Source organism: Diorhabda sublineata, chromosome 3 (genome assembly GCF_026230105.1).
Source record: "Diorhabda sublineata isolate icDioSubl1.1 chromosome 3, icDioSubl1.1, whole genome shotgun sequence".
Taxonomy (NCBI): Eukaryota; Metazoa; Arthropoda; class Insecta; order Coleoptera; family Chrysomelidae; genus Diorhabda; species Diorhabda sublineata.
In genome coordinates, this window is record NC_079476.1 from 29,943,266 (window position 1) to 29,970,934 (window position 27,669).

At 32.4% G+C, this 27,669-nt stretch overlaps 1 protein-coding gene across 1 annotated transcript in view; it reads left to right on the forward strand.

The window, feature by feature from the left end:
* LOC130441887 (somatomedin-B and thrombospondin type-1 domain-containing protein) overlaps nucleotides 1-27,669 on the forward strand; it is a 198,624-nt gene that overhangs the window by 103,508 nt on the left and 67,447 nt on the right. The window contains exon 3 of the mRNA XM_056775713.1: nucleotides 23,309-23,432. Within this exon, the coding sequence (XP_056631691.1) occupies nucleotides 23,309-23,432 (124 nt within the window). The remainder of the gene's footprint in view (nucleotides 1-23,308; nucleotides 23,433-27,669) is intronic.

The window sequence follows — 27,669 nt, forward strand, 5'->3', positions numbered from 1 at the left end:
AGCTACTCGATCAACACTACTTAAAGACAAAACTGAAGGGGACAATAGCTTCAGACCTGATGTTAATTCTTCACATATAAGAATTGGGCGACACCAAAGATGATAACTTAAAAAATCTACTGAAGAACAGATGTTCCAAAGATCACAAATTAGTAAAATAGAAATTTTTGAGAGAGCTGATGATAGAAGATCGAAACGACATGCCAATAAAACATGGAGCGATACAATTGCATTATATCAGTCAGGCAACGGGAAATTAAAATACAAGATCGTAGAAAACTATAGATTAATAGCGTATGTGGGAAAAAAACAAAAGTACCATTGACATAAATTGCGATTAAATGGATTGCTTGTTAATGGTAGTTAATATTGACCGTTAGCTAAATAACTGGTGAAATTTTTTGATAATTCCTCAAAACTGGTCATCACCATTAAGGATTATGATAATTGTGAACATTCCTTACATAGGAGAATAATGATTCACTATAAATATCAAAACATAACCTTACTTAAACCCCATCTGTTTATTATCTCTTATTGAATATATAAAACACACAGTTTCGATATGAATAACGTTCCTCTAAGACCCTCATATTACTCACTACAGCTCTAGTTCACATATTCTCAGGTGTGTAAACATTCTGGCTCCGATCTAATAAAGTAGAATTTTTGGCAGTTACAGATGAGCGGCAAATGGAAAATATCTTCACTTGCTATGGAGTGAGATATTTACCTCGATAAAGCAAATATTGCGTCGAATATCGATTCTATTGTTAGGATAGTATGATATTTGAAATTTAAATTCTCGGTAGTGCCATAGTATAGCAGATTTTTTATTAAACGGAATATGAAGTCTGAGCTCAACTCCCAATTACCAAAACGTGTGTGCATGAGTATGTTAAATTTATGGCATAGTCTATATCGACGCCGACGCGACGGTATTGGGCATAGTAGTAAAGAATATTGTCATCGGCGGTTACTTAAAAACGTACTGGTAAAATGATTTGAAAATCTATACTCACAGTAGTTTTTTTTTCAATATATTGTTATAAATAATCGACATCTTGAAATAGAGGGTGTTTCGTAAAAAGGTGATACTGTCTCTAGGATTGATAGAAAAGTGAAAAATATTTGGGGTTTGCTCAATAAAAGAATTTCGTAACGCCATCCGTATTCAAAATAAAGGGCGTTGAAGAAAGAAACCTAATAGAAATATACACATTTTTTACGATTTTGTCGCAACTACTGGCAACATTGTATTGAAATTCTATGCGAATACTAGGATATATTGATAATTTGGTAGAATATAACAGATTTCTCTCGTCGTATTTTAAGAATGTAAATTCAGATTTTGTATATGTTAGAGACAAAGCTCATGTTCATTCAGATCTCTTCTTCTTCAATAGTTCTCAACCCTATACCCTTTTCCTTTCTCGTTTTATGTTTTCTTGGAGCTCTCAGCTTCCAGATACGTAGAAAAAAAGTTATCAACAGGTACTCAACAGTGCCTAGCCTAATAAAGGTAAAACAAAAATTATGGAAAAAAATATATTTATGTTTCAACGTAACTTCCTTTTAGCTTCACCAACTTTTTCCAGCGAGGTTCAATAAGTCCGATACTCCTTTTATAATAAAAATCATCAAGATCTTCGAAATAGTCATTAGCTGCTGACATCATCTCTTCATTGTTGGAAAATCTTTAACCACCGAGCCATTTTTTCAAGTGTGGGACTAGAAAATAATCCAAGGGGGCTAAATCTGGCGAATAGAATGCATGAGATAGAAATACAAACTTTATTGGCCATTGCAATAACGAATTTCGGCTGGTACATTATCTTAATGAAAGAACACTTTCTTTTTCGCCAAATACGGCGGTTTTTGCTTGATTTCTTCGCTCAAACATTGCAATGAGTTCGCATAATACTCGCCGTTAATAGTTAAAGAAAATTATTACCGACATCATGTCCTTGCATGCACGTGGATGGAACAGTTTTTGCCTTCTTTGATGCCTGTTCTCTTTTCAGTCCATAGTTGTGATTTTTCTTTTGTTTCGGGTGTGAAGTAATGAACCTACGTTTCATTAAGGGTTAACGCCTTTCAAATAAAAGTATTGTATCACATAACGATGACCAAGTTTTTCCATGTTTACAAATTCACTGAAAACGTTCACTATTGATGGCTGCCAAACAAATACTATACAACGTGGCGTCTTCAAACTTGAAACACATGCTGTATATATTGAGTACTTTTTAATATTGTGGTATATTTCAAGCAACTACCGCCATCTTTTGGTCAAGCTAGGTACTTCTGCGACCATCCTCATACATCACCAAATTCACAGCTTAGACCAATTTTCATGGGTTTCAAGCTCTAATCTATCTCTATCTCTAGCATATATAATTTTGAGTTGTTTTTTCTCCATCACTGCTTCGTATTCGATGTACATTCTTGAAAACACGAATTTGATTTTTTTCCTTTCCGTATTGCTTAAGCATTTTTTATTTCATAGCAAATTTTATTAATTTAGAGAGTTGTATTCGGAGAATTTCATTCGTTTATTATGAATTTTATTATATCTTAGATGTTTCCAGGCTTTACCCCTATTTCTTTGTAAATTTCGTTTTGTTAAAAAGCTAGTGGCGATTATTTCAGTTATACATATTCACCCCATCTGCGTAATATTCTTTTATATACTCAAACTTAGTGCGAATACCACTTCCTGAGAGACATGTCCAGTCAGGAACGTTTAGATTACAATTTTTAACATCGATTTAAGACTCAAAATGAGGCAGTTAAGGACGAGGGACAATCGAAACGACTTTCGATCAAAAACAGATGAAAAATTGCAAAAAGAGTGAAAATCTGTTCATGCAAACAGGTGATTGGAGTATTAGAACCTTTGTCATAAGTCGCTTTTGACGGCCAAAAATTTTCCTGTCTATTTACATTCGCTGTACTAACTAGAACTATTTCAAAAGAGTTTTTACATATTCGTGAATGTATTCAATCAATAACCAAGTAATACTGTGTATGAAATCAATTCAAAGATATGTTACCTTTCTTCGTATTTTTTAATTATACCTCGTATTTCAAAAATATGTTTTAATAGAACAGAGTTTCTATGTAATAATAATAAAGAATCATTTTTATATTTAAACCTATTTGTTATATTATTGATGTATTATTGTTTATACATATAAAATGATTTGAAGTAGGACGTGTTTGTTCATAACATCTCGTATTCTTTGAAGTAAATGATATTGATATTGGGTGAATAATTAATATTAAATTGGACAACACCTGTTTTTTAACGAAACGAAATAAGTATAAATAAAATGATGGAAAAGCTGCAAATACCTTATATAGAATTAACTTTGTGTTTAGAATTAGGAATTTAAAAATTCTTATTTCTAAAATAAATTCAGTGGTATGTTTTCAGTACTGTTGCTATTCATACTAATGCAAGGTCGAAAAAGTAAAATTAAATGATATGCTTGATAATTTACTTCAATAGAATCTATCCGCAATCTTGGATTTTTTAGAAAACGGGATTTTAAAATAAAACTAATATAGTTTAAAGCCCTTTATATCAATAGAAGGTCAAATCCAACATTATTTATAGTTTACTGTATGTAATTTTTAAACATGATAAGCGTAGTGTGTACTGAATTACAAAAAATAAAAATTGTTTTCATTGTACATGGACTGACCTCTCTCTTCGACGGATACATCAAAGAAACAAAGGGTTTAAATACAATTACTATTTCAGCATTCGTATCTTCCGGCCATTCACAAATTTTGAAAACAATAATTTATGTCTTTCTAACTGTATACAAAATATTACGAATGATTTTTTTGGTATCAATTTCTGCATACCTCGTTTGAATCGTGTCTACGTTAGCCCTTTAGGTGTATTTCCTCTTTGAAGGGAATTGTGAGAATCTCTTTATCTACTAATTTTTATAATTTTTCAAAACTGTCACTTCAAATGAAGTTTTTTCTTTATTTTCATATCGGGGTTGTAAACAAATATTTTTTGGAGAATCAAACAAAATGGAACAATATCCGATAACAAACAAAAACGAACGACGCTTCTAACAGATTTCTTTGTTAAGGGCATGGAAATCATGCGATCGTGAAGAGAATGATCGTTAATCGTTTATCATTCTTTGTCAATAAATCTATACACATCCTAACTATATTAACTGCAGTCGTTGTCGCAGTCTTTTAAGTTGGAAAATTATTTATCACGACAGAATTTATGAGGAAAGAATTGATCCACTTTATTATAAATATCATTCCCGAATTCCAGGATCTGAATGGCCTGATAAAGTAAATTTTGTAAACATTTTCTTTTTCTATTTAGTTTCTTCATAAGATAAGAATAAAGATATTTAGGAAGAATAAATATAGAATATTTCATTTTCAATATTAAAAATAATATAAGAAAACATAAATATATTCAATACATGATTTGGAGATTAGAAAACAGCATTAATATAAGATGAATGAATACTTTATTTGGATTCACAGTAGGAAAACGTACAGATAAATTCAGAAATTAATTGTACTGGACCAAAACATTCTACATTTCAGTAATGGGTAATAATCTATAATTTGTGGAAAAGACATTTAGATATATGTAGTGATAGTATTTTGAATTGAAAGAAGGATGGTAAAAGTTTTTGACCATCCTTGTACAAGAGAACCAATGAATCTCACATAAACAAGTGATCTATAATAGACTATTAGTCTTTCATAACTGGAAAACAACAAAAGAAAGTTTGATTAGTTTCAAAAGAGGGGAACAAGTGGCAGGCCGGTTGGACGTTTGTAATAGAGTCCAGAAAGAATTTCTGGAGAAAACTAAGTGTAAAATACATTTAAGCTAATAATTTCGCTTAATTCAAACAAAGAAAATAAACTGTGAATTATAATTTGCCTATAAATACTCACACTCTCTGCCGAGCCCGCGACAGCCTCACGTAGGATGGGTTCTGGGCCCATCTGTGAGTTCGCTGATATTTTGAACCGTTGTCGTTTGAGTGACCGGGCACCCAAACGAGCTGTATCTTGCAACCAAAACTCACCAAATTTTGTACCACTTTCTTGCACTCCAACACTAACTTGCTGCTCTGCTGTCTGAACAGATTAGGATTACTTGTGTTCTTGTGGTGCCGATTGAGTATCGCTTGTCCGCATTCCATCACAATAAACTGCTTGGACGGTAGCATGTTCCTCAAGCGAAAAAGTTTCGCTTATTTTATGGTGTCCTCCGCACCACACAAGTCTACTCCGACTAAGCCATTACTCCTGGAACCGTCTGTGTACCAGGTGGCTCCATTATTCAGCAAATCGGACTTGGAGTCACCATTTCACTACTCCCGCTGAGTGATATGTGCCTCTAAATCCTTATTGTGAAAGGTCGTAGGCGTTATCAGGTCGCTGCCTATCGAAGTGATCGGGCATTCTTCTGTTGTTCTGATGTTCAGCCTGTAGGCTTCGAATTGTATCGATACATCCAAAGGTAGGAGGCCCTGTCTGAAATCAATGGCTCTAGTTGGGGCCGTACGCACGGATCCTGTTATACTGAGATGCAAGAGCCTGCATGTTGTTTCCGGTGTTTCTCCGGAGATTGGTTCCACCAGGGGCTCCGGGCATTATCAGGTTTCAGTCTGATTGAACAGCTACCTTCGAATGCCTCTGTGGTTGCATTTGTTAATTTTGTAACAGCCATCTCAATGTCGATAGCGAGATTAAATCTCAGAGTTCTAAGCTAGTTAGCCTACGGTTTCTGAAGACAGGTGATACTTAGTCGGTGACCTTGCTCAGCGCGAAGAGGATGTGTCGGTGGTCCGACATTGAGACCTCCAACGACGCCCTCAATGAGTTAAGCAGGTTTACTCTATTCACAGAGCAGATGGTGAAGTCAATCAAAGACTGGCATCGATTGCAAAACTACGTGGATACACTCCCTCGGTTGAGGACTTTCAGGCCCGTGGGAAGCGCCCCCTAGGGTTCTCATCCTTGCGTCCCCACAGGCCATGGTGTGAGCTGGAGTAATAACCTATGAGAAGGACGAGCAGTACCTTGCGATTGCAATTACGCCCTTAGATGGAAGATTCAGTTTCCATGGGAAACTATGCTGAGCAGACTCCCATATCTTCCTTCCATGGGTAAGGTGACCATTGCATTGTACAAGTCTCTTGTACAGAGCGAAGTAATATACGTTACTGGTTATGATGCAAGCGCATGTATTATCATAGGGTACAAAATGATGTAGCGTATCGCCAGCTAGGCCCAGTCCTCTAGACCGCGTCTCTAGAAATCCAAGGTTCTTGAATTAGAGCTATGTTTACGTAAGAGGAGAAATAGGTGGACGAAAGGTGTGAGTCATTTTTCTTGTTTTTATTATTGTCGTCCACGGTGCTCCCACGAGTACCTAGGGGCACCTGATTTGAGTTTAAGTGCCATTCATCCTTTGGCCTGATGGCTTAGTCTTAGACTTATTAAACTTGCTCCATATAGACTCACTGTTTGGGCTAAGACTACGGTTCCTAAGTTTTCATTGGTGAATGTCTAGGCGTTGAGGACCGAGTGTTACTTAGGCTAGGGCGCAATTGAACCTCCCATTTTACCAAGAGTGTGTTCCTTTTTCGTTTTATTCAACGGCATGCAATTTCCATTAGTGCCTCGGAGGTTGATTCTCCTTGTCCTGGACTTTCGATGCAGTTACAGAAAATGACGTCCTGGACATCCAGCATTCATGTTTATATGAACACTGCACTCACAAATTATAAAATGAGACGTGGGCCTTCCATTATAACATTTATGTAGCTTTTCATCAGTTTCTTGATTTTTTTTCATGTAAAAAATAAGTTTAATTATTACTCGGAATTCTTTTTTTACATAAGTACCAAACAACGGAAGCAGCTTTATTAAATGAATATTAAAACCTGTCTACGAAAAAGAAAGCGGCACTCGTCTTGACGGAACAAATAAAAAAACACTTGTAAAAACATTATAGGGATAGATGGAGATAAATCAAATATTTAACAGCGTCAGTTTCGTTATTCAATAACCACACCACGTACATCGAGCTACGGAACAGTGAGATCGGTTGATTTTTTCAAATCACTATTTTTTATTCTAAAATAACATTTTGCAAGATGGAAATAACTCATTGATCTTGAAATAAAAAGTACAGGCTTGTAGTACTTTATTTGAAAGGTTTTTTTATTCTCTCAACGCTATGGTTTCAAGTTGTATTGCAGAAATTAAGAAGAGAACAAGCAGTCCTTTTTAAAAGGAAGTTTATTACTCAAGAAAATAAATGATACCATTTCGTAATGATACTGTAATAAAATGAATAATGCCATTATCACAGCCGCAGATGTTCAAATTGTTAGCCTCCTATTGAAATTAGTGATCTCAAATCATAATAACTATTGATTGAAATAGGAAGCTCCAGGTGCATAATTATATCCTCGATAATTTATATCCGCCAGCAATTTATCAGTTGTATGTTTGCTGTTTGAGAGGGAAGCAAGACCCAACAGAACTATTTTGTCCTTTACCTTTCATATAATTAATAGGTAATCAGATTATTGATCAGAACTGTTTGAAGCTTTATTTTTAAAAAAGTTTATAGTATGCAATAGATTTAGAAGCAAAACTAAAATATTTCCTATCTTTAATTCTTTTCTAAAACGTCCTATTTATACTGTTAGTCCCAGTGCACTCTTGTTTGGAATCTCATACAGTTAAGTACGAAGGTGTTTCAAATATAAGCAGAAATTTTTTAATGAACTCGTGGATAATTTACTGTCGTTGGACTTGCTGCAATGTTACGAAGCGTTGAGAACAACCGGGTCCTCTTGACCTCACTTTATAGTGTACTTATAGCAATTAGCGAGAAGAATGTACCAGTATCTGTTGAGCAACGCATCGTTAATCGTTTGTTTTCGGTCAAAAATAATTTAAAATTCGCGGAAAAGGTCGCGAAGTGTTGGTCACATGCGCGACACAAGAACAAATGTTACCGATAAGAACGTCAGCGTTGGCTGTAGAAAAACTTATTCAGGAGACCGACTCAGTCCTATACGTGATATGGTTGAAGAATCAGCGTGGGAAATATTGAGTGAATAACGGCTCAGTTACCGCAAAATTTTAGCCAGATTTGTGTCAAGACCTCGGAATTTTGAGCAGAAATTCACACGCTGGGAAGTTTGCTCCAATATACTATGGAGAGTAGAAAGGAGAAGAAAGACGAAAGCGCGCCAGCAAAACCAAAGGTTTCACTGCAGCGGGGAAGGTGTTCTATACCGTATTTTGTGACATAAGAGCAGTAACTTCAATTTATATTCTCAATGAACAACAAACTGTGAACACGCAGTATTATAGTAGCCTCCTAAAAAACACGGTAAAACCTGTCTCCAGATCAAAACGATACGATATTCCAATCTGTAGTGCTATATTGCTGCAAGACAACGCCAGACCGCATACATTGGGCTTGGAAACACTGCAACACCCTCCTTATAGTCCCGATTTGTCGCTATGCGACTTTTATTTATTTGGTTTACTGAAAGAGGTACTCCAAAAGCAATCCGAAAGGAAGAAGATTCTCTTGTATGAAGAGTTACGTGACAAGCCGAGAAATCTTCACAAAAAGGGCATCAGATACATCTAGAAAAACTGTGAAAATTTTTAGCACTGTTGCTGAGAAATGAAATTCTTTATTGCAAAATTCGGGTTTATCTTTGAACCATCCACGTATGTTCGCTTTACCTATTATTGGTATGTTTTATAATCTGTCTCTATTATGCAACTTACTCAGTTTTTTCGGGAAGGTCGACGCTGACAGATTTTTTATCTATTTAAATACACTTAATTTTGTCTCTCAATATTTCAAACTTTTGTACTTTTGCACTTGATTTTAATAAGTTTCGATGTTTTCAGAATTATATCAACCAAAATATAATTCCATTTTTCTCAATTAGAACTTCTCCTATAGTACTACAGCCAGATCTCTTCCCCAGTAGTTTCTGTCCAGAGGTGCCCAATTCTAGTTACGAATCTTTAGACTGATTGCATCTTCTGCAATTTCTTCCTGTCACCTTTTCCGAGGTTCTCTAATTGGCCAACCCTTTTTAAAATTGCATTCAAGTATTTGGCTAGCCCATCGCAATCTCTAGAATCTGACAAACTCCGAGATCTGTAGTTCCTTGTATTTTTGATACAGCTCATGGATATATCTAAATCTACGTGACCCATTTTCACATTTTGAGCCAAATATTATCCCTAATATCTTGAGTGTTGAGATCCACGGTTCAAAAATACACAATATTATATGCCCCAATGCTCTTATATATTATAACTTCATTGTTTATATGTACGTCTATAGATGTAAATATGAGCAGGAGAGTAAAGTGTATCTTCTTCGTATGGTTAATTACTTTCCTCATTTCGCTGTTTTCGTTTCCATCCTTAGTAAGCTGTACATTCAGGTATGTGGAATCTGCTACTTTTTCCAAATTGTTATCTCCTATAGAAACGTTCTGGAGCATTATATTCGTACAGGATTGTGTTAATACTGTTATTTTTTTTTATTTTGACTGCTAATATTACCTCCTTAGCTTTATCGTGTGGCTACTACCAATAGAAGTCCATTTCAGAACTAGAATGGATTTTCTGACATCCAATCTTTCAACGATTGTTGAAGTATATTACTTGCATTGCTTTGAGTTCTAAAAAAATTTCATGACAGTCTAATAAGCATTCACTCTATGCCTTATCAGCAGTACTTACAGCAAAAAGTGGGTATTTTTATTTATTGCTGCAGCATGAGCGTTTTGCATAATAAAAAGTATTAATTCTTCAACAATATCTCGCTGCTTAGGGACCTGGTATTTGTTTGATGACGGATTCGTAACGAGCAGATTACGCGCAATTTCTTTGTGCATTGCACTTCAGGAATCTTGACAGAAGATCGGTGAGACTACAAACTATGCATTGACGAGATATCAGAACTACTGGATATTCACTTCAAAACAGAAACTTGTTTTTTGATATACAATCTTTTACTTTTTTGTAGTAAGTACATTAAATATTATTTAAACGCTCTTCAATTTGAGGTGTCAAGTTATTTTGAAATTAATATAACGTTAATATTAGCAATAATAGTATCAATGCATACTTCATCACTACATTGGTTCAGAGTTCATAATTTAATTTGCCGAAGCCATTTTATTTTTCTTTCGAAGTTTTTCGGCTGCCTTGTTTTTGAGCCACGTACCCCTTGTTTTGAATAATTTAATAATGTTCTTGATACTATATGGTTTCACCAATTACTCAACAATGTGTAATGCTTTAAGTAGGTAAATAAAAAATTTATAACATAAACGTAAATGAGAAATTATATCTGAGGCATATTAGCTGAACCAAATATTTAGAGAGCATTACCATTAACTGGAGCCACTCGTACGTTTTAAAACAACATAATTTCTTTTTGGCACAATGCCTAATGTTTACCATTAATCTTCTTTTATCTTATAATGTTTTATCTAAATTTTTCAACCTTTAACTTTTATTTCGGGAATTTTTTGAACTGTTTTAAGTTTAAGTGCTTTCTTCATCTAGTACCAAAATTTTTCGGTAGGGAATAGATCAGTACTGCTTAAACGCAGTTTTAAAACTTGAATCATTAATTTGTCCAAATTCTTATCATATACTGAGAGCTTAACTTTTTGTTTGAGACAATTTGTGTGCTATCATCTCTATTTTTGGACTACCATAATTTGTTTTTTTAGGTCTCACATTTCCAATTTCTCAACAACGTCGTTCAATGGCTCTAAATGTATTTTTACTTCGAGGAAATTTTTCTGCATAACGCGTAACAGCTGCACTAGAGTTTCCTAAACACTCGCCTAAGATTAATAACATGTCAGTGTATTCAAAATTTGAGTACATTTTGATTAACAATATCAAATTTAAGTAATAACAAGGTTTCAGAAATGTAATTATTATTGACTCAGCGTCATAACTATCAATGAATGACAGTTTTCCATGGCAAACTTAGGAAAAATGCTGTTGCCGTATTAAATTCAAAGTTAAATAATTATTGATCGTAAGCTATTGGGGGCCTTAGTATTACACAAACAACAGTTTGAGTCCTAGAATCGCAATACATGATCATCAAATTGTTGTTTGTTTCATACTAAGGCCTCCAATAGCTCAGTGCCTATACTTATTTAACTTTGAAAAACAAGATTCTATACTGATTACACTGGATTTTTGTGAAAGGTTACAAGAAAAAGAAAGTCCTCAGTACCAATGTTTACTGAGCAAACCCCAAATTTCAGTTTTCTATCTACTCTAGAGGCGAGATCGCCTTTTTTGAAACTTCCTGTATTATATATTCTTAAATTAATAACTTTATTCTAATCACATTATGATTTTTATAATCCCTCATTTATACTGCAAATGGTTTCATCTTTTTCTTTCAATGAAAATGTACGAAGTACTTCAATTGTCAATCAATACATTCTTCATTGATTTGTAAGGTACTTCATCTTGTGCTCGATATACTGTGAACACACTCAATTCGTTGTTGCAACTCACAACTTCCTGTGTGCACTTCTAAGTTTCGCTCCATCCGGTCCTGAAGCTCGCTCGATAGATTATTGTTTCCACTGTTATTTATGGCTTTTAATTAAGGTACGATTTATTTTAGTCTCTTAATTTATTTGATAATTTTTGGTGCTTAATTTCATTGTCATTATGCATGAGTTGATATAAAATTATTGAGATGTACTGTTTTAATTGTGATTGTTGATCTAAAAGATCAACATTTTTGTCTATTATCCCATAGTTTGGAAAAAAAATCAATTGTACTTTTTATTTGCAAAAGAGTTCAATTATATAATTATGAAGACAAAACATTTCCAGTCCAACAGATGAAAATCGGAGTTTTCACTGAAAATAATGTATAATGTAACTAACCTCTAACAAAAATAAAATAAAAGTTTGTTTTATAAGCAAAAATTGTAATTTTCTATAGAAACTTGACAAAAAACTGCATATTCGGAGAGGAATTCAAAAAAACCGGAATTATTTAAGAAAATATTCAGTTTTATCCAAAACAAGATACTCTTGATCTTTTCAATGCAATTCATGTCTCTTTTCATGCGTATTAATAAGAAAAAGTCACACAAGACTAGATCAGGAGAGCAAGGTGCTTAAGGCATCAACGTTGTACACTTTCATTCGGACTGAAAGCAAAGTGACGCTGTCACTAAAAATAAATGGAGACGAACAGGACACGTCAATATCGTAAACGTTATTGTACTAGTAATAAGTTATGGCAATGCTATTTCGATTAGTATTAGTGGGTCTCTGTAGTATTTATGGTTTCTAATCCACGATAAGCTTCAGATGGGTCTTAACCTTTCTACATTTAGATCTCGAGCAACTGGTCAGATATCAACAGAGTCTCAACGTTTTCTGATTTTAACAAATCGTTTCACTGTTAATAATGCTTTGTATACAATTTGGAATACATTCAATATTTCAAGTACTTGAGGGATATGTTTAGAAAATATGTAGGTACTCATTGACAAACTGACCTAAGTGAAGAAATTAAAATGGATGTAATCCTTTGTGTTCAGAAAGTTCCAATTTCTCTACCAGTTGTATACCTAATTATGTCGAAATTAGTACGAATTCTCAAAACAAATTACATCCGTACAGACATATTCCAGGTATCACTAGGCTGTTGCTTAGGGAAATTATGGATGCTGTTATCAGATAGCTCTTTATTCAACGATGAAGGAAATAGACAAAATTGTTGATTTGGTAAATCAAATCAAATGAAAAATATTCCCCACGTAACTCTCAATGTCCGGAATTGTTGCAAGAATATTTTGTTATTTGTAATATTGTGCTACAGTTGGAAAATTTAGTTCCTAACTGACTACCCGGTTAATGTCCCAAATTGAGACATCTAATTTTATGAAGATATTGTGTGTCCCCTCTTCGCACCTGTTTTTGAGTACGTCGTTGCTGTTTTTCCAGAACGATAGATAGTTAGAAGAAGTCCAAAGTCCAAAAATCTCTAAACCTCAATATTTTGGACTTTTTTCATGGGGGTATTTGATAAGCAAAGTCTCGAGACAAAACTGAATGAATAAAAAATAGATGTGGGCTACGATATAATCAAAAAGTCAATATACAACATTATGAGCATTTGCTTGATTAAAATAATTCAATTTAATCATTTGATTTATTGCTTCAATAAATTTGCTACTCTCAATTAATTTATAATAACTGAAGGATGAAAATTGATATTCGGAAGTTATGTAAAACTATAAAAATAGCTATAGAAATGACATTATAGCCATTTAATGAAATCAACTATCTAAACTACCTAAATTTGACTACACTGCATATATTATTATTGTATGTACCGAATTAGATTTGAAAATACCATTCGAATAATCTAAGCATTTTTCAAAAATAAAATATTCAGGTCATAGGATTCACCCTGTTCAGTGGAAAAGTGTCTTTCTGCTATTGATATTATCTAGAATTATCTGTCATCGTAGCATACTTCAATTGACACCAAATTATCAGCAAAATTACTTTCAAAAAAATTATAATTCGCATTTGCAATTTCCAATAGCTGAAATATAACTTCTTAAGACCCTTGAAAACATGCCATATTATGGATTTTCCTGAGCGTAAAAGCGGAGAAATCAGGAAATGTCGTACAGAAAAGTGTAGTAGACTCCTCGAAAGAAACTAGTATGAATATATATATATATATAAAATATGTCGTAATCAATTGAAGGAGCGGGAGCTATAATGTGAAATGATTTAAAATCGTATAAGTAACTTTGTGGCATAGCTACTGCAGTCGCAGCGCGCGGTTGAACACTTTCGGGGTGCAGAATATAAAGAACAAAAATTGGCGAAAAATAATCTGGTATCATGTATCAATCTGCCCACATAAATTAGGAAATTAAAGATTGATAATAAAAAATTGATAACTTACCATACAGATGTCTTTGTAGATACAGAAATAAAATTTTTTATACTTAACTAATACGTTTTAAATTGAATATCAATATGGGTGTCCTTTTCAAAGGTATATTCTTCAATACTCAATTCATTAGAATTTTGATCTCTTCAATCATTTGAATCAATAGATAAAATTCCAACGGTAGTTAACCTATTTCCACCCATTGCACTTCTAAGAAAGATTTTTATTTGTTTTGAATCTCTATGATCAGATTTTGTCGTTTCTATTCCTCTTTACCTCCAAAGAATAGACATAGAAAGCACTTAAGTCTATAACTCACATCAAACCCCCACAATCAGTTTTCTAAACGTTTTGTTTTAAAAATACGTGTGTTTTTACTGATTACATGTTCCCATAAATCAGCATAATAAATCCAATATTCCGATATGCAGTAAACGAAGATATCGCGCATTATACCGAGCAAAGCGAATATATGGATTTCTCACATTAAGCATAAGCAAAGTCTCACGATTTGGAGTCTTTTTCACGAAATAATTGATTGTTTTAGCCTTGAAAATAGAAACATTTAAATAGTTTTTTGTCAAGATCAAGCAATAAATTTGGACGGGCACGTGCACATGATAAACTTTTACACCTTTTTAATTACACATGACGTATTTTAAAAAGAATTCAAAATTTTCTATATTTTACGAATTTGTTATTGTTATATTACTGATATAATAGGCACGTAATACGAATAACATGCTATTTTTTTATCTTTGACTTTAATATTGTGGAACGTGCTACAGTTAAAGATACGGATAAAGGTAAAGGTAATTGATCATCCGTTATGTTGGAAATATTGTGCGAGATGTGAGTTTGTTCGATATCAAAGCATGTGAAATATAACATGCCTATACGCGTTGGTTATAACAGCTGCAAATATTTCCATTTTGTTCCGTTCAACGATGTGAATGTTTGAGCACGTTGGTATTGAAAACAGACTACACTGACCACCATACATGGCAAAAAATGTATATTTTCTCATCATCTACACACAAAGTAAAATTTTATTCTGTCTATGTAGCAAAACATCTGAAGTAGCTTCAAAAACAGGGAAGTCGAATAGACTATGATCGCAATTGTAAAGTAAATAATATAAAATAAAACATATCATATGATATCTACCGAAATACAGAATTTAGAACCAAAATTTAACTTTCTGAACTATTTATAATAGTTGTAAATTACGTCTTGCTAAGGTAAAAAGAAAGAGTAAAAATTTAAAAATTATTACTAAACATTACTAGAACGTTTATTCACGGTTGACATGGTACTGATTGCTTAACTTGAACAAGCCTACAATATTATCTACAATACACCAACAATAATAAATATATGCCCCCGACAAGTCTTTTCTCTAAGCTGTTCAGGCCATTTTCGACCCCCTATAACTTTGTTGTGGATTTAATTAGAAGCCTGTATTTCTAGTAACCGAGCAAACATTGTATAAACACATTGTATATTTCCAATTTCATTCAATGTTAACAAATAGTTTAAGAATTATAACTAATCAAGGCTCTAACGCACTTTAGTAGATAGCTTTTTTCACCAATTTAGTGTTTTTAAAAGTTGATCACGCGATTAAATGGGATAAAAATTTTTTGAAAGCATTACAGAAAAGTTTATCATTCATAACAACGATTACGGATCATAAACTATTTTTTTGAAATATAATATCATTACAACTGAATAATTATATATAATATACACAGCAAAACAAAATGACTAATCAAAATCCAAATAGTTAATAAATATGGTTTATATTGATTTTTTGTGACCAAAACCCAAAATTGGATGTGCTGCTTAGTCCTCATCATTGCACGACTCACACATATAATTTGCACTTTTTTTTCGAACACTTTCACTCTCTACATAAAAGTAGCCATAACCACCAGTTCCCCCACTGGCGATGTCTCATTCCTCTAGGTATAGGACACTGAATTCTGATCTGTAACATAAACTGATAAGAGTAAGATAATCAAAATTTTAAGGATACAAAACTGAATTAGAAGCGACGTCATACCATGATCTAAATACAAAGCTCAAAGACTGGATAACAGAAAACCTAGTTGAGCCATGTACATAAAAGGGGCGAAAACGGATTAATAGTGTAAATTTATATAGTCATAATATATGGCTAGAATAGAAATGAGACAGAGATAGGAGCACCATGCTCGAGAAGAGGCAGGAAAGCAAGGACAGTAGAGTTAGGATAGACAAATAATTAGAGATAAATAAGAGAAAAAATTAGTGAAATATAATAATGAACGAATAAAAAGTTTTTACTATTTGTGTGTGCTGAAAAGTTAAATTTCTTACATATATTGTATTCGTTTCATTTTATCATTTTCTGAAAAACCGATTTGTTACCCTGTATATTTATTTACGTGCCAATATCAATAATGTTCACGTATTCCAGTTTCTCTTATTACAAATTCATTTTTTCTTATATTGTTTTTAGTTCTATCAATTTTCATCGCCTGCTCCTTCTTAGGAAGTCCTTTCGGGTTACTATTATTATTTCTGATTTGGTGTTGATACATCGCAAACTTCTATTTTTGGTTCTTTTGCTTCCCCACAGTAGACAATTAGATTGTAACCATTCTTCTTTTATTGATTGCTATTAACAAAGACTAACTATATGCTCTCTTCTTCTCATTTATTGGTATCATTATACAAGTTAAAATGTCTGACTTCGTACAACAATACATCAACATTCTCCTCTCTGGAACACTACAGGCTATTGCCAAATTAAAATTAATCGGAGTGTACCTTAAAATTTTCCAATATCCATACTAGTAAGTTATATCTTAATTTGAAGGAATAATATTAGAAATTTGAGTATCTGTACATGAAACTGCTGGTGTATTTTCTCTTGATTTTTTCAATTTTAACCTATCCTATTCAGAATTCAACATTCTCTCTCAATTTCAATGCAGATCTGGTATATTTATTTATTTGAGGCAGACTAAAATACGGTAACGCTGTTGAAATCGTGAATATAGTTATTTACCTCGAAGACTTAAATATCGAGAGAATTATATCCACACGCTACTTATCAGAAGTTTCTAATGATGACAAAGTAATAAGTTTAAGATAATAACAATATTTAGAATTCAATATCAATAAATTCTTAAAATGTTATAAAGAACGTTTTAAATGAACATATTCTGGTACAATTTGTGATCAGCAACTCGTCTTTTTGCAGTTTGTTTACAACTTCGCAAAGAAATTGCGAATTACCTTTATCGTACCAAAAAGTAAGTTGGATATTAAAATGGAAGTAGGAAAGCAGACAAAAAGGAGGCTAAATGGCCTTTTATATTGTCTTGAAATGGAAAACCTTATTTCGATAAAGGAGCCCCAGGCTATATTTAAATTGAAGTATAATAGATAAGAAATGTGTAGTGAATGAAACTACCAAAAAGAACTTTTATGAAAATTATATAATTTGTGGTTTTATGGAAAGTTTAACTTGAAAAAATTAGTATAAATATAAAGTTTCTAAACGTACCTATATTTTTTGTATAGTTCAAATGTTTATATTACCTTGTGTATTAAAATTTCGTTATACACATATTTTTTTACTCATTTTGACTCATATTAATATTAATTCAGATCAATTTCGGAAATAAATATAGTCTTCTATCGGAGTGGAAAATAAAAAAATATTTTCTTTGTAATGAAGTTTGAATTAATCTTCTTGTCTAACAATGCACTCATTCCAACGTTGAACCCACGACTGGAAACATTTCTGCCAGGCTTTTTCCAGAATAGCTTTCATCAGCTCTATCGTGTCTTCTTTATGTCAGGAATGGTAACACAGAAGAACCAGAAGTGCTAATCCTGGTGAGATGTGTACAGACAGAAAGAATGCGAATGCGAAGAATGCGACTCGTTATAATGAAGAAGAAAGACGAAAGATCTCTCTATTCGTATATTATTACATAAATCTTCCATTATACAGGATTCGAACAACCGTTTTAATAAAAGAATCCGTCAACAGAATTGTATATATAGAATAAAGATTTTTACGATCTAATAAAAGAACCTCTGACGGAGTTCAACTAAGAATTGAAACAAGTCAGGCAGAATAGTCAAAATAAAAAAATTCATTCATTTCATTCAAGTAACAATATTTTAATATAATACCACTCGTATTTCTAAAACCGTTTATTTGTCCACTTATTAGTATGGTCTTTGAGGATAATATTTATAATGTTCACGTTAGTCATTTCTATTACATTCAAAGATAACGATGAGCTTTTATTATCAGAGTCTTGTTTGAGATATTCCACTAATGAAGCCACGATCTTGTTACTGTTTAATTTTTTTTCGAGCATCCGAGGATCGTCTGAAAAGTTTCCAACTTAATAAATAACAAGATATTTTTTCCCTAGGTAATCGTTTTTATTTCTCTACATAGTCTTCTTTTAAGTCGATATGTTACAGTTAAAATCCGTTTTCAGTTAATTCCAGTATTGACAAGGGAAGATTAGTTTTCACAAACCCATTCCGTTACAACTTGTTTTCACTAGTCAAAACTAGTGTTGCTTAGGACCCTCGGCGTTAAAACTTTTACATTTTTCACTAGAAAATACTAGAATTTACAAATTTTTCTCATTTAATAGAATTTTCAGCTCAAAATAGATTTCCTTGAGGAATTGCACCAGTGGAAAACAATGTTACCAGTCGGAAAATTTATCGTTTTAAAATTTTATTTTAGTAGTACACTAAAAAGTCATAATTTTTAAAATAAACTTACGTGACATATTTTTTTTTGTACAAACCAAGATTAGAAACAAAAACAAATAATCTTTCCAGGAGCATCTTACGAATCCTTGCCATCCACCTGGACAGGTGGAGGATTTTTCGGTAGCACTGCGAAGCGATAAAGTTGTATCTGGGTCTCCATGCAATGGTAGAAATACCTCCGTACATGCAGTGAATTTAGACCTACAATACAATTATAATAAGAACTATAAAATTTGTTTCAATTAACACAAGTTTTTACTACTCAATAAAAAGATGTAGTTTGTGAGAAGTAGTTTTCTCTAGTCAGAACTAAAATTAACGGGTTTTAACTTTTACATAAACATTTAGTCCTGCAATGTATGAAAATTAATTTTCAATCATTCTTCTTTTTAACATTGATATTTACCTTCACTCGTTGATTCTACTATAAACTGAATGTTTATGTACACCATACCTAACTAAGTTAACTTTACTTTTGCGTTTAAACTTAATTACTTAATTACAAAAATCAGGAATGTTTTGATTGTTGCTCACTAGAATCTGAATTCAAGTTTGAAAAAGACATGGGAATATTTGAATTGACAGTAAAAACCGACATTTTCAACAGTTAGACATAGAAACGCTTCCTTAGATCATATGTGAAATAGTTTATTCCTAGTAAAAAAAATTACTCAAATTCGATGGAAAAGAAAGCTGTATAGGAAAAATTGATCCCAATGATATACAGGGTGATTGATTAGTGTCATAAAGTTCAGTGCCTCTATTGTCCTTTGAGATATCATGAAATTTTCTTCATTTTGTTTAGAAGTATGTATTTATCACTGAAATGAAAATTATTTTTTTTAATTGTATTTTACTTTAAATAAATACTTTTCATTTGACGTTTTTGTTATTTATACATAATATATTATACATAATATTTTACTACTTCATACAATCTATAAAAAGCGGTAGTACACACTTAATAGTTGGTGGCATTTTTTATCCAGCCTTGGTACAACATGAAACCAAAAATAGCTTGGTCTTCCGAGGGTTAATTAATTGATTAGCGTGAGCAGGCGCACCATCATACAAAACCATATCCTTTGAGGTGTACAAAGTAGGACTCCAATAAAAAGAGGTACTTGGTTTACTAGAAAATCTAAGTACATCTCAGCATTTAAATATGATCCTACAACAACAATACCTCCCCACACATTCAACGACCATCTAGTTTGACTGTGTATCACTATGGCAGATGAATAATAGTGAAAATTTTGGCTGTTAACACAACAGTTTATTAGACATGGCTTCATCTCCAAATAGAATATGTCGAGAGAGAGAGAGAATGTCTATGTTGATTAACTTTTCGTAAAGCCCACCTACAAAATACTAGTCTTTTTTCAAAATGTGGTAACGGTGCATTTTGTTTTTGTCAAGTCAAGTAGTAGCTCAGTTCTTGTTCACTGAAAATACTTGTGTGTAGGGTTTTAGTCACTGCCAGCGAAACATCAATTCCATTTTCTCCTTTCACAGATTAAATAGCTTTATCAATCTCTCCAAGCTTCTAGCTTTCGGGGAAACGTTCATGGTATACTCTTGCAGATCATGTCTTCAATAGTGAAATTCATCTGTGACCTAATTCGCAACTTATAGTTATATGCTAAGATATAGGTGCATAATCGTTGTTTTACATTGATCTCCATTCTTGAATTTAGTTCAAGTCAAGTCAAGTGGAAGTCAAGCTGATTTCAAATTTGCAATAAATGTTTCATGCACAAAAATTTAACTTTAATATGGTACAGCATTCTGGAGCACCCTGTGAGATGGTGAATAATTCTAAAATATGAATACTAATGATGATAATAATGTCTTTCCCTGAAACGAAGAGATTTGAGGGTTTTCCTACAAGTGAGTACGCAACATATACCTGTCCATGTAAGAAACAAGTGTTCTAAATCCAAACCACAAACAGACAAATAGTATTTTGACTACTTATAGTTAGGGTTAGATTTTTTCCGCGGCATTATCCTGAAATTAAAAAAAATCCAAAATTTATCATTTGAATAAATAAATTAGATCAAAATTTACTAATGAATAAATCATCAATTATAGAATTATAAAATCAAAAAAAAAAACAATAAAAAACAATCAAGAAATACTTACATGTTTTCGAGGTGGTATGAGAATTGATAGACAAAAATAGTAATCAATAAAAAATTTATGTTATTATTTATATTAAAAGTATTTAAACTAAACACTGACCATCAATAACATAATATAAACGAAAATGACGTATGATTATGTTGAGAACATAAACGAAAATGATGTGGGATCAAACAAACACAGATAAAAAATACGTGAAGCCACACTGGTCAAATATATTATAAGCATGAAAATATAAGTAAATTCTAAATTCAAACGCATCATTTATAATCTAGAAATAGAAATACGGCACTATCTACCGGATATCTGTGCAACTTAGAAGCTAAAAAAGTTCATTGCATGCTTTGGCTTCACCGCTATTTTTCTCTGTCCTGGGTATCACTCCACCATCCACGGACTCCCATTTTTTCATATCATATATTATTTGACTTTTTGATATCCTTTGGGCCGGTTTCGTAACGGTTTCTAAGCTGTTATTCGCTATTATTCTTCATTCGTTTAAGGTGTCCTAGCCATCTTATTAACTGCGATTTTATAAATATGGTGCTAATTTCCTTATATAAGATTTCTCTGATTACAGTGTTCATAATGATTCTTTATTGTCCACTATCCAACTTTTTTGGTTCATATATTTTTCTTATCATTTATCTCTATCAGCTTTGGTTAAATTCATCGTTTCTCCTCTATTGGTTACTCTTGGCTTCATTGCTGTTCTGTATATATTCATTTTAATACGTCTACTGATTTTTATGGTATGCAGGACACCGACTGCGTGGATTCTTTGAGTGACTTCCTCTCTTCGTTCATTTGTGTTGTTAACCGATACTCCCAAGTATTTAAAATTGTTAAACCCACGAATATATATATTTCCATATCACTATATTTATGACCATTTTGTTTTTTTTTTTTCAACTCCATATACTCAGTTTTCCCTTCATCCAGTTCTAGTCCTCTTTTACTATCTTCCTGTTCAATTTTCAAAAATGTTTCCTTAAGCCTCTTTACACTCCTCGTTATCGCCAGATCATCTGCTTATGCCAATATTTGGACGTCTATATTTGTAATTGTACCTATCAGCTTGCGGCCTTTTTTATCCCGATTATAGGGCATTTCTATTAAGTTATTGTTAGTGAAAATACATTTTATTTGGCAGGTACAAAATATCAATCCAATACCTATTCCTTTCTTCTTGTCTCCTATACATTGTCTGGAATTTACCGACTCATAGGACGCACAGAAGCCGTTTCTATTAATAAATCAAATGTCAAAATGTATTTATGAGTAATCTTCGATCGTTTGTACTGTTAAGTGAAATTAATATTTTATGGTTAATTGATTGTACATGGTCTGATTACCTGCATTTAAACTGTGGATAAAACGAATCGGTAACATTTTTCCCCTTTATTCGCTTTATCTTTTTTGATGTTCATGTAAAGTTTGAGCGCCGTATCTCAATTAGTTTATGTTTAACAGTTTTTTGTTTACGATACGAAAAGTTTTTCTGGCGATATTGTCTATGAAAAATTAAATTAAACAATGAGTTCGCTCGAAATTATGTGAATCCAATGACAGCTACGAAATCATAGAAAATGTTTCAGAAGTGTTTTGAGGAGTCTACTGCGAACGTAAGTATTAAAGTGAGAAAGCATTTAGTGAAGGTCCTGAAGCTGTTGAAAACGCTTCATGCGAGGCTTCCATCCGCTTCTGTTACGACGATAATATCAAACAAAAAAGTTGTGAAAATGGTGTTCGAAAATCCTCGTATTGGCATCCCAGAGATGGCAGAGACTCTCAACATTTCTTATGGATCGCTTCAACATACTTTGGTTTATGTTTTGGTTAGATTCTAGAATCTAGAATTCTAGATCCGTAATAAAACATTTGACTGTTTTGTTAAAATAATATCGAGTAGAGACCCTACACCGACCGGATTTGTGTAAGTCAGTTCATGGATTTTCACCACGATAAATCGCCGTTATTTTCGAGTATGACTGTAAGACATGAAACTGGAATCGTCGCTGTGTCACTGCATTCGCCAGATTTAGCTACCTTTAACTTTTTCATCTTTTGAAAATTCAGAAATCGCGAAAGCCGCATCTTAGACGGAACTGACAATTGCAAGTATACTGGATTAAGCGTTGGCATGCTTGTGTTGGCTCGAAAAGAGTATTTTGAACGTATAATAAATATTTGTATCAAAATACGTAAAAATGTATTTTTGTCAGTCCGGGTCAACATGGCATATGACACAAACCAGCATAATAATTGTAAAAAATATTAACGTGTACAATAATAAACCTGTAAAATTGAAATATAATTTTTTTTCAGAAATTGCAATGCTACTACCTGGCTCTTTATCGCATAGCCGATCCATGGAAAATAGTAGTGACATAAGAAAAAATCTGCGTGTTCGAGATCCATCTGAAAATCCTCAATATGACCCAGAAAAAACGTGAGTATATCTAATTACAATCCAAAATAAAATTCGAATAAATTTTCATTATATAACAGCGGTTTTATGCAATGAGTTTCCAGAGATTAAAGAAGCCGAGAAAAAATCACTTAGATACTATTTTGAAAGTGCTGCGTCCCATGAACTAATTTGTAATTGTTTCTCTTCACTCACCATTTATATAGTCATCAATTCCTTAATTTTTAGTATAGTATATGAAAAATACCTGATTAAAAAGTTAAAAGTTTGTCATGAAAACCTAAAAACTGTCTACATAAATAAATGCACTAAGTCGATGAATAATATAAATCGTTGTATGTTAATTGTTGAATATATTGACATTTAACTAGTTGACTCTTTATTATATACCTAATTCTCGCAGAAGTAATAATGAAATAATCAAATGAGATACTCCGAAATTTTGTTAGACTATAGGAGCAATTACATAAATCAATTTGAGTCGTAAACTGGTTAAATCGGAGGTATCCTCAACCACATTATATTTTCCAAATTCTGATATTCGGGCATAATTCATAGAATATAGAATACTACCCCAACTAAGGTATAGTAATTTATTTTTGAAACTACCCTTAGAATTTGATAGAAAAAGGAAATCTAAGCACAAATACTCTATGCAGTTTTTTCGGAAAATGATACTTTTTCACTTATTTGTGATTAAAATTTTGAATTTTTGTTAGAAAAAAGCATATTTTTAAAACGACTTTTCACAAATAACTAGAAAATTTTACCGAATAAACTGTGAGTAGGTTAAATATAGCTTTAAAAAAAATAAAAGGACTTTTATTTTTTGTTATAAACCTAATACAAACCGAGTTATGATTTATTAAAGGTGGAACTTATCAATATTTAGAAACATTGAAAATTGAACTAGTGGTTAACGGTCAATTTTACGAGAAAAATGTATTGAACCTTTTTTAAAGAACTTTAAAAATCCAAATGATACTTTATAAACTTTATAATATCTAAAATGAGGGAGTTATGACGAAAATAAAATGGGATCCTTCCATTTCATGGAAAAACATCATTTCTACCCTTGACATTATCACCCTAATTGAAATAAAATAAGCAAACCACTTTAATTGAATACAAATAATAGGATTAAGAAGTTTGAGTTGTTTAGAGGGCTTGATTGTCTTTCATTAAAAATAACTTGAAAAATATGGAAGATTCGTTAAAACTGCTAGAAAACAAATAATTGTTTTTTTTAAATTTGTTTTTTTTATTTCAAAATTAACATTTCAAGGTGCACAGAAGCGTGTGACTAGTACCGTTTTGGAGCCCTTTGAACGTTTCTCCTTTAAAAATAAAGGGTTCAAGAAATTCAAAACCTTTTTAGCCTAATAGATTATGAATTTTCTTACAAAATCGTTTTTTAAATGATTACCTAGCTCAAATCAATCCTACAAAAAATATCAAATTAACATAAGTAATATTTTTATTTCTATGAATAAGATCAATGTTTTTTTCAATTTTTTTGTGATAAGGGATGATTTATAAGTGTAAAAAATTTGTGATCTATAGAAACATTTGAGTTGAATACAATAAAAAGAGCACTTTTAATGTAAATTAAGGAAGATGAAGTACTATAATTGCTTTTTTTTTAAATTTTATCATGAGAGGGAGTTTTTAAAGTTTGAAATACATTGATTAAGGATTGAAAAGTATGAATAGTATCCTAGTATCCTTTTTTAACTTTCTATATGCTTTAATAAATTTTGACAATAAGACGTAGTTTTCACCACTTCCAATAATCTACATATATTGGCATAAGATAGATTTTGAGTGAAGGATAAATAGATCTCAATTCCAAAATTTCATGCAGATCCACGCGTCTTGATGGAATTCTGAGGTGATACCATATTTTTACCGTTATTCACTGGACCATCTATGAAAAGAAACTTTATCCATATGGAAGGACTTTTGTGATGGAGCTACCAGAAGGCAATCTTAGATGTAATTAATAAACTGAATCTAAATGATATCATGAATAGTTCTTAATAAAATTCTGTAGATAGTGATATGGCAATCCCAAAAAAACTGAAGCAAAAACATTTCCAGCAGATTTTTGGACACGAAACTTCTTAGGTCTTGGAGAACCAGAGTATCGCCATTCCATCGATTGTTGCTTTGTTTTTGGATCGTAGAAATGTACCCAAGTCTCATCCATAGTAACAATTCGGTTTAAGAAGTCTACATCGTTTTCAAATCGAGCACAGATCGAATGGGATGATTCTACTCTTGCACGCTTTTGGTCAACATTCAAACATTTGGAGCTCCATTTTGCAGCAATTTTTCTCATGTCCAAATTGACGTGAACTATATGATGAACGCGTTCGTATAAAATATTCAGTGCTTTAGATATCCGTTTTAGTCCAATTCGACGGTCTGGTAAAATCATGTCATGAACTGCATCGATATTTTCGGGGACTAACACAAAACCTTGCCGATCGGTCATCATCTTCAATGGAAAATTACCTCTTTTGAAGCTTGCAGTCCAATTTTTCACGGTCGTATACGAAGGACATTGATCACCAAGGGTATTAAATCTGCTTACCTCTTAACCCTTTTAAATACAGGTACTTGATGATGGCTTGATACTCCAATTTTTCGAATTTCACAATTTCGATGGACATCTTTTTTCTTTGAATTTATTGCATAGCTCTGGTTCACTTTTTTGACGTCGACCTTCACACCGACACTTCTAATAAGTCTTTGTTCGTTGCTATGGTAACGCAACATTTCGTTCGATCTAGGCTGAGAAGATATCAATACATCCTTGTATATCGTAGAAAGCCTCTTTTAAGGAACTTGATGATGATGAGTAGCCACTACGCATTATGCATTACTTGAATTGCCCCGTTTATACAAATTTATGTTTGGAATGTGAGCAATTCAATTTAGAATATGATTATTATCGAATTATTTAAACTTTTCTAGTCTAATGACATAAATAAATCTAAGTACAACTATCACATAATCTGGTTTACTAAGAGAATATTGAATTATTATGGTAGTGCCTACTGTTGTCAATTGTATAATATATTGACAAGTTCATGTAATAATATTATTGAATAGTTAGAATAGTCATAATTAAATCATATCGCATTCATTTGGCGCAAGTGGGTGGTGTGAGACTTCCATAGTAATGACATTTATTTCCACAAACAGTAACTGTGCCATTTTGTGCATTTTATGAATTTTTATCTCAAGTACTGTTTATTTCGCGTACAAAATGAATACTACGATTAGTACGAGTGCTTTTGATGAAGTCGAAATGCGTAGCAGTACTCCTTTTAACAAACTGGAGTTAACTGCACATACAACAGAAAATCTGCTCCCTGAAAAATGGAATGAGAAGTATAATACCGCATACAAGAATTTTTTGGATTGGCAATCAGCGCAAAAACGCATTAAATTTTCTGAAAATGTATATTTTGCTTAATGAAACAAAAAGTACAATTAGTTCCCTATACTCGATGTTAGAATACACCATAATATCCATCTATAAAATTATATGGATTCAACTTCAGTCCAAAGATCATCGACCAAAAAAAATCACCAATGGGAATCTGCCGCACGAATGTATACATTCCGTGAAAATTGAAGATATAAAAAATTACAACGGAGTTTTTATAATCAATATACTTGGCAACATTGTTTATCGTGTCGTGTCAATTTTACAAAATTTAAAGAAAATATCTTTCACTGCCACTATCGCATGCCACATTAAACTTTTCTTTTATAATTACCAGCATACAAAAAATTTGTATGAATAAGTTGGCTGTTACGGGTAAACAAATTGGTAGGTGTTTAAGAATGAGAGATTCACAGCTAAAAGTTACATTGGTGTCAACATAAATAACAAATTAGAACGAAAACGATAAATAAATGAAAAAATTAACAAGAATAGCTGCACCATGCAAATGATATACATTTAAGAAAATGGAAGAAGAAGTAGACACGTGGATAAAGAAAATAGAAGAGCTGAGAATGGAAGTAATCATCAAGAAGATGGTAATAAATCAAAACAGAGAACATTAAGAAGATTGAAAAATGAAAGGGCAACGAATAGATAAAGTCATTTTCACAGAACACGAAAAAATAGATAAAAAGATAGCGAACAGAGTAAGAAAAGAAATTCAAATATAATATGCTCTTAATAAGGCAATTTTCGGGAAAAAAGAAATATGAGAAGACAAAAACAAAAGTATGCATC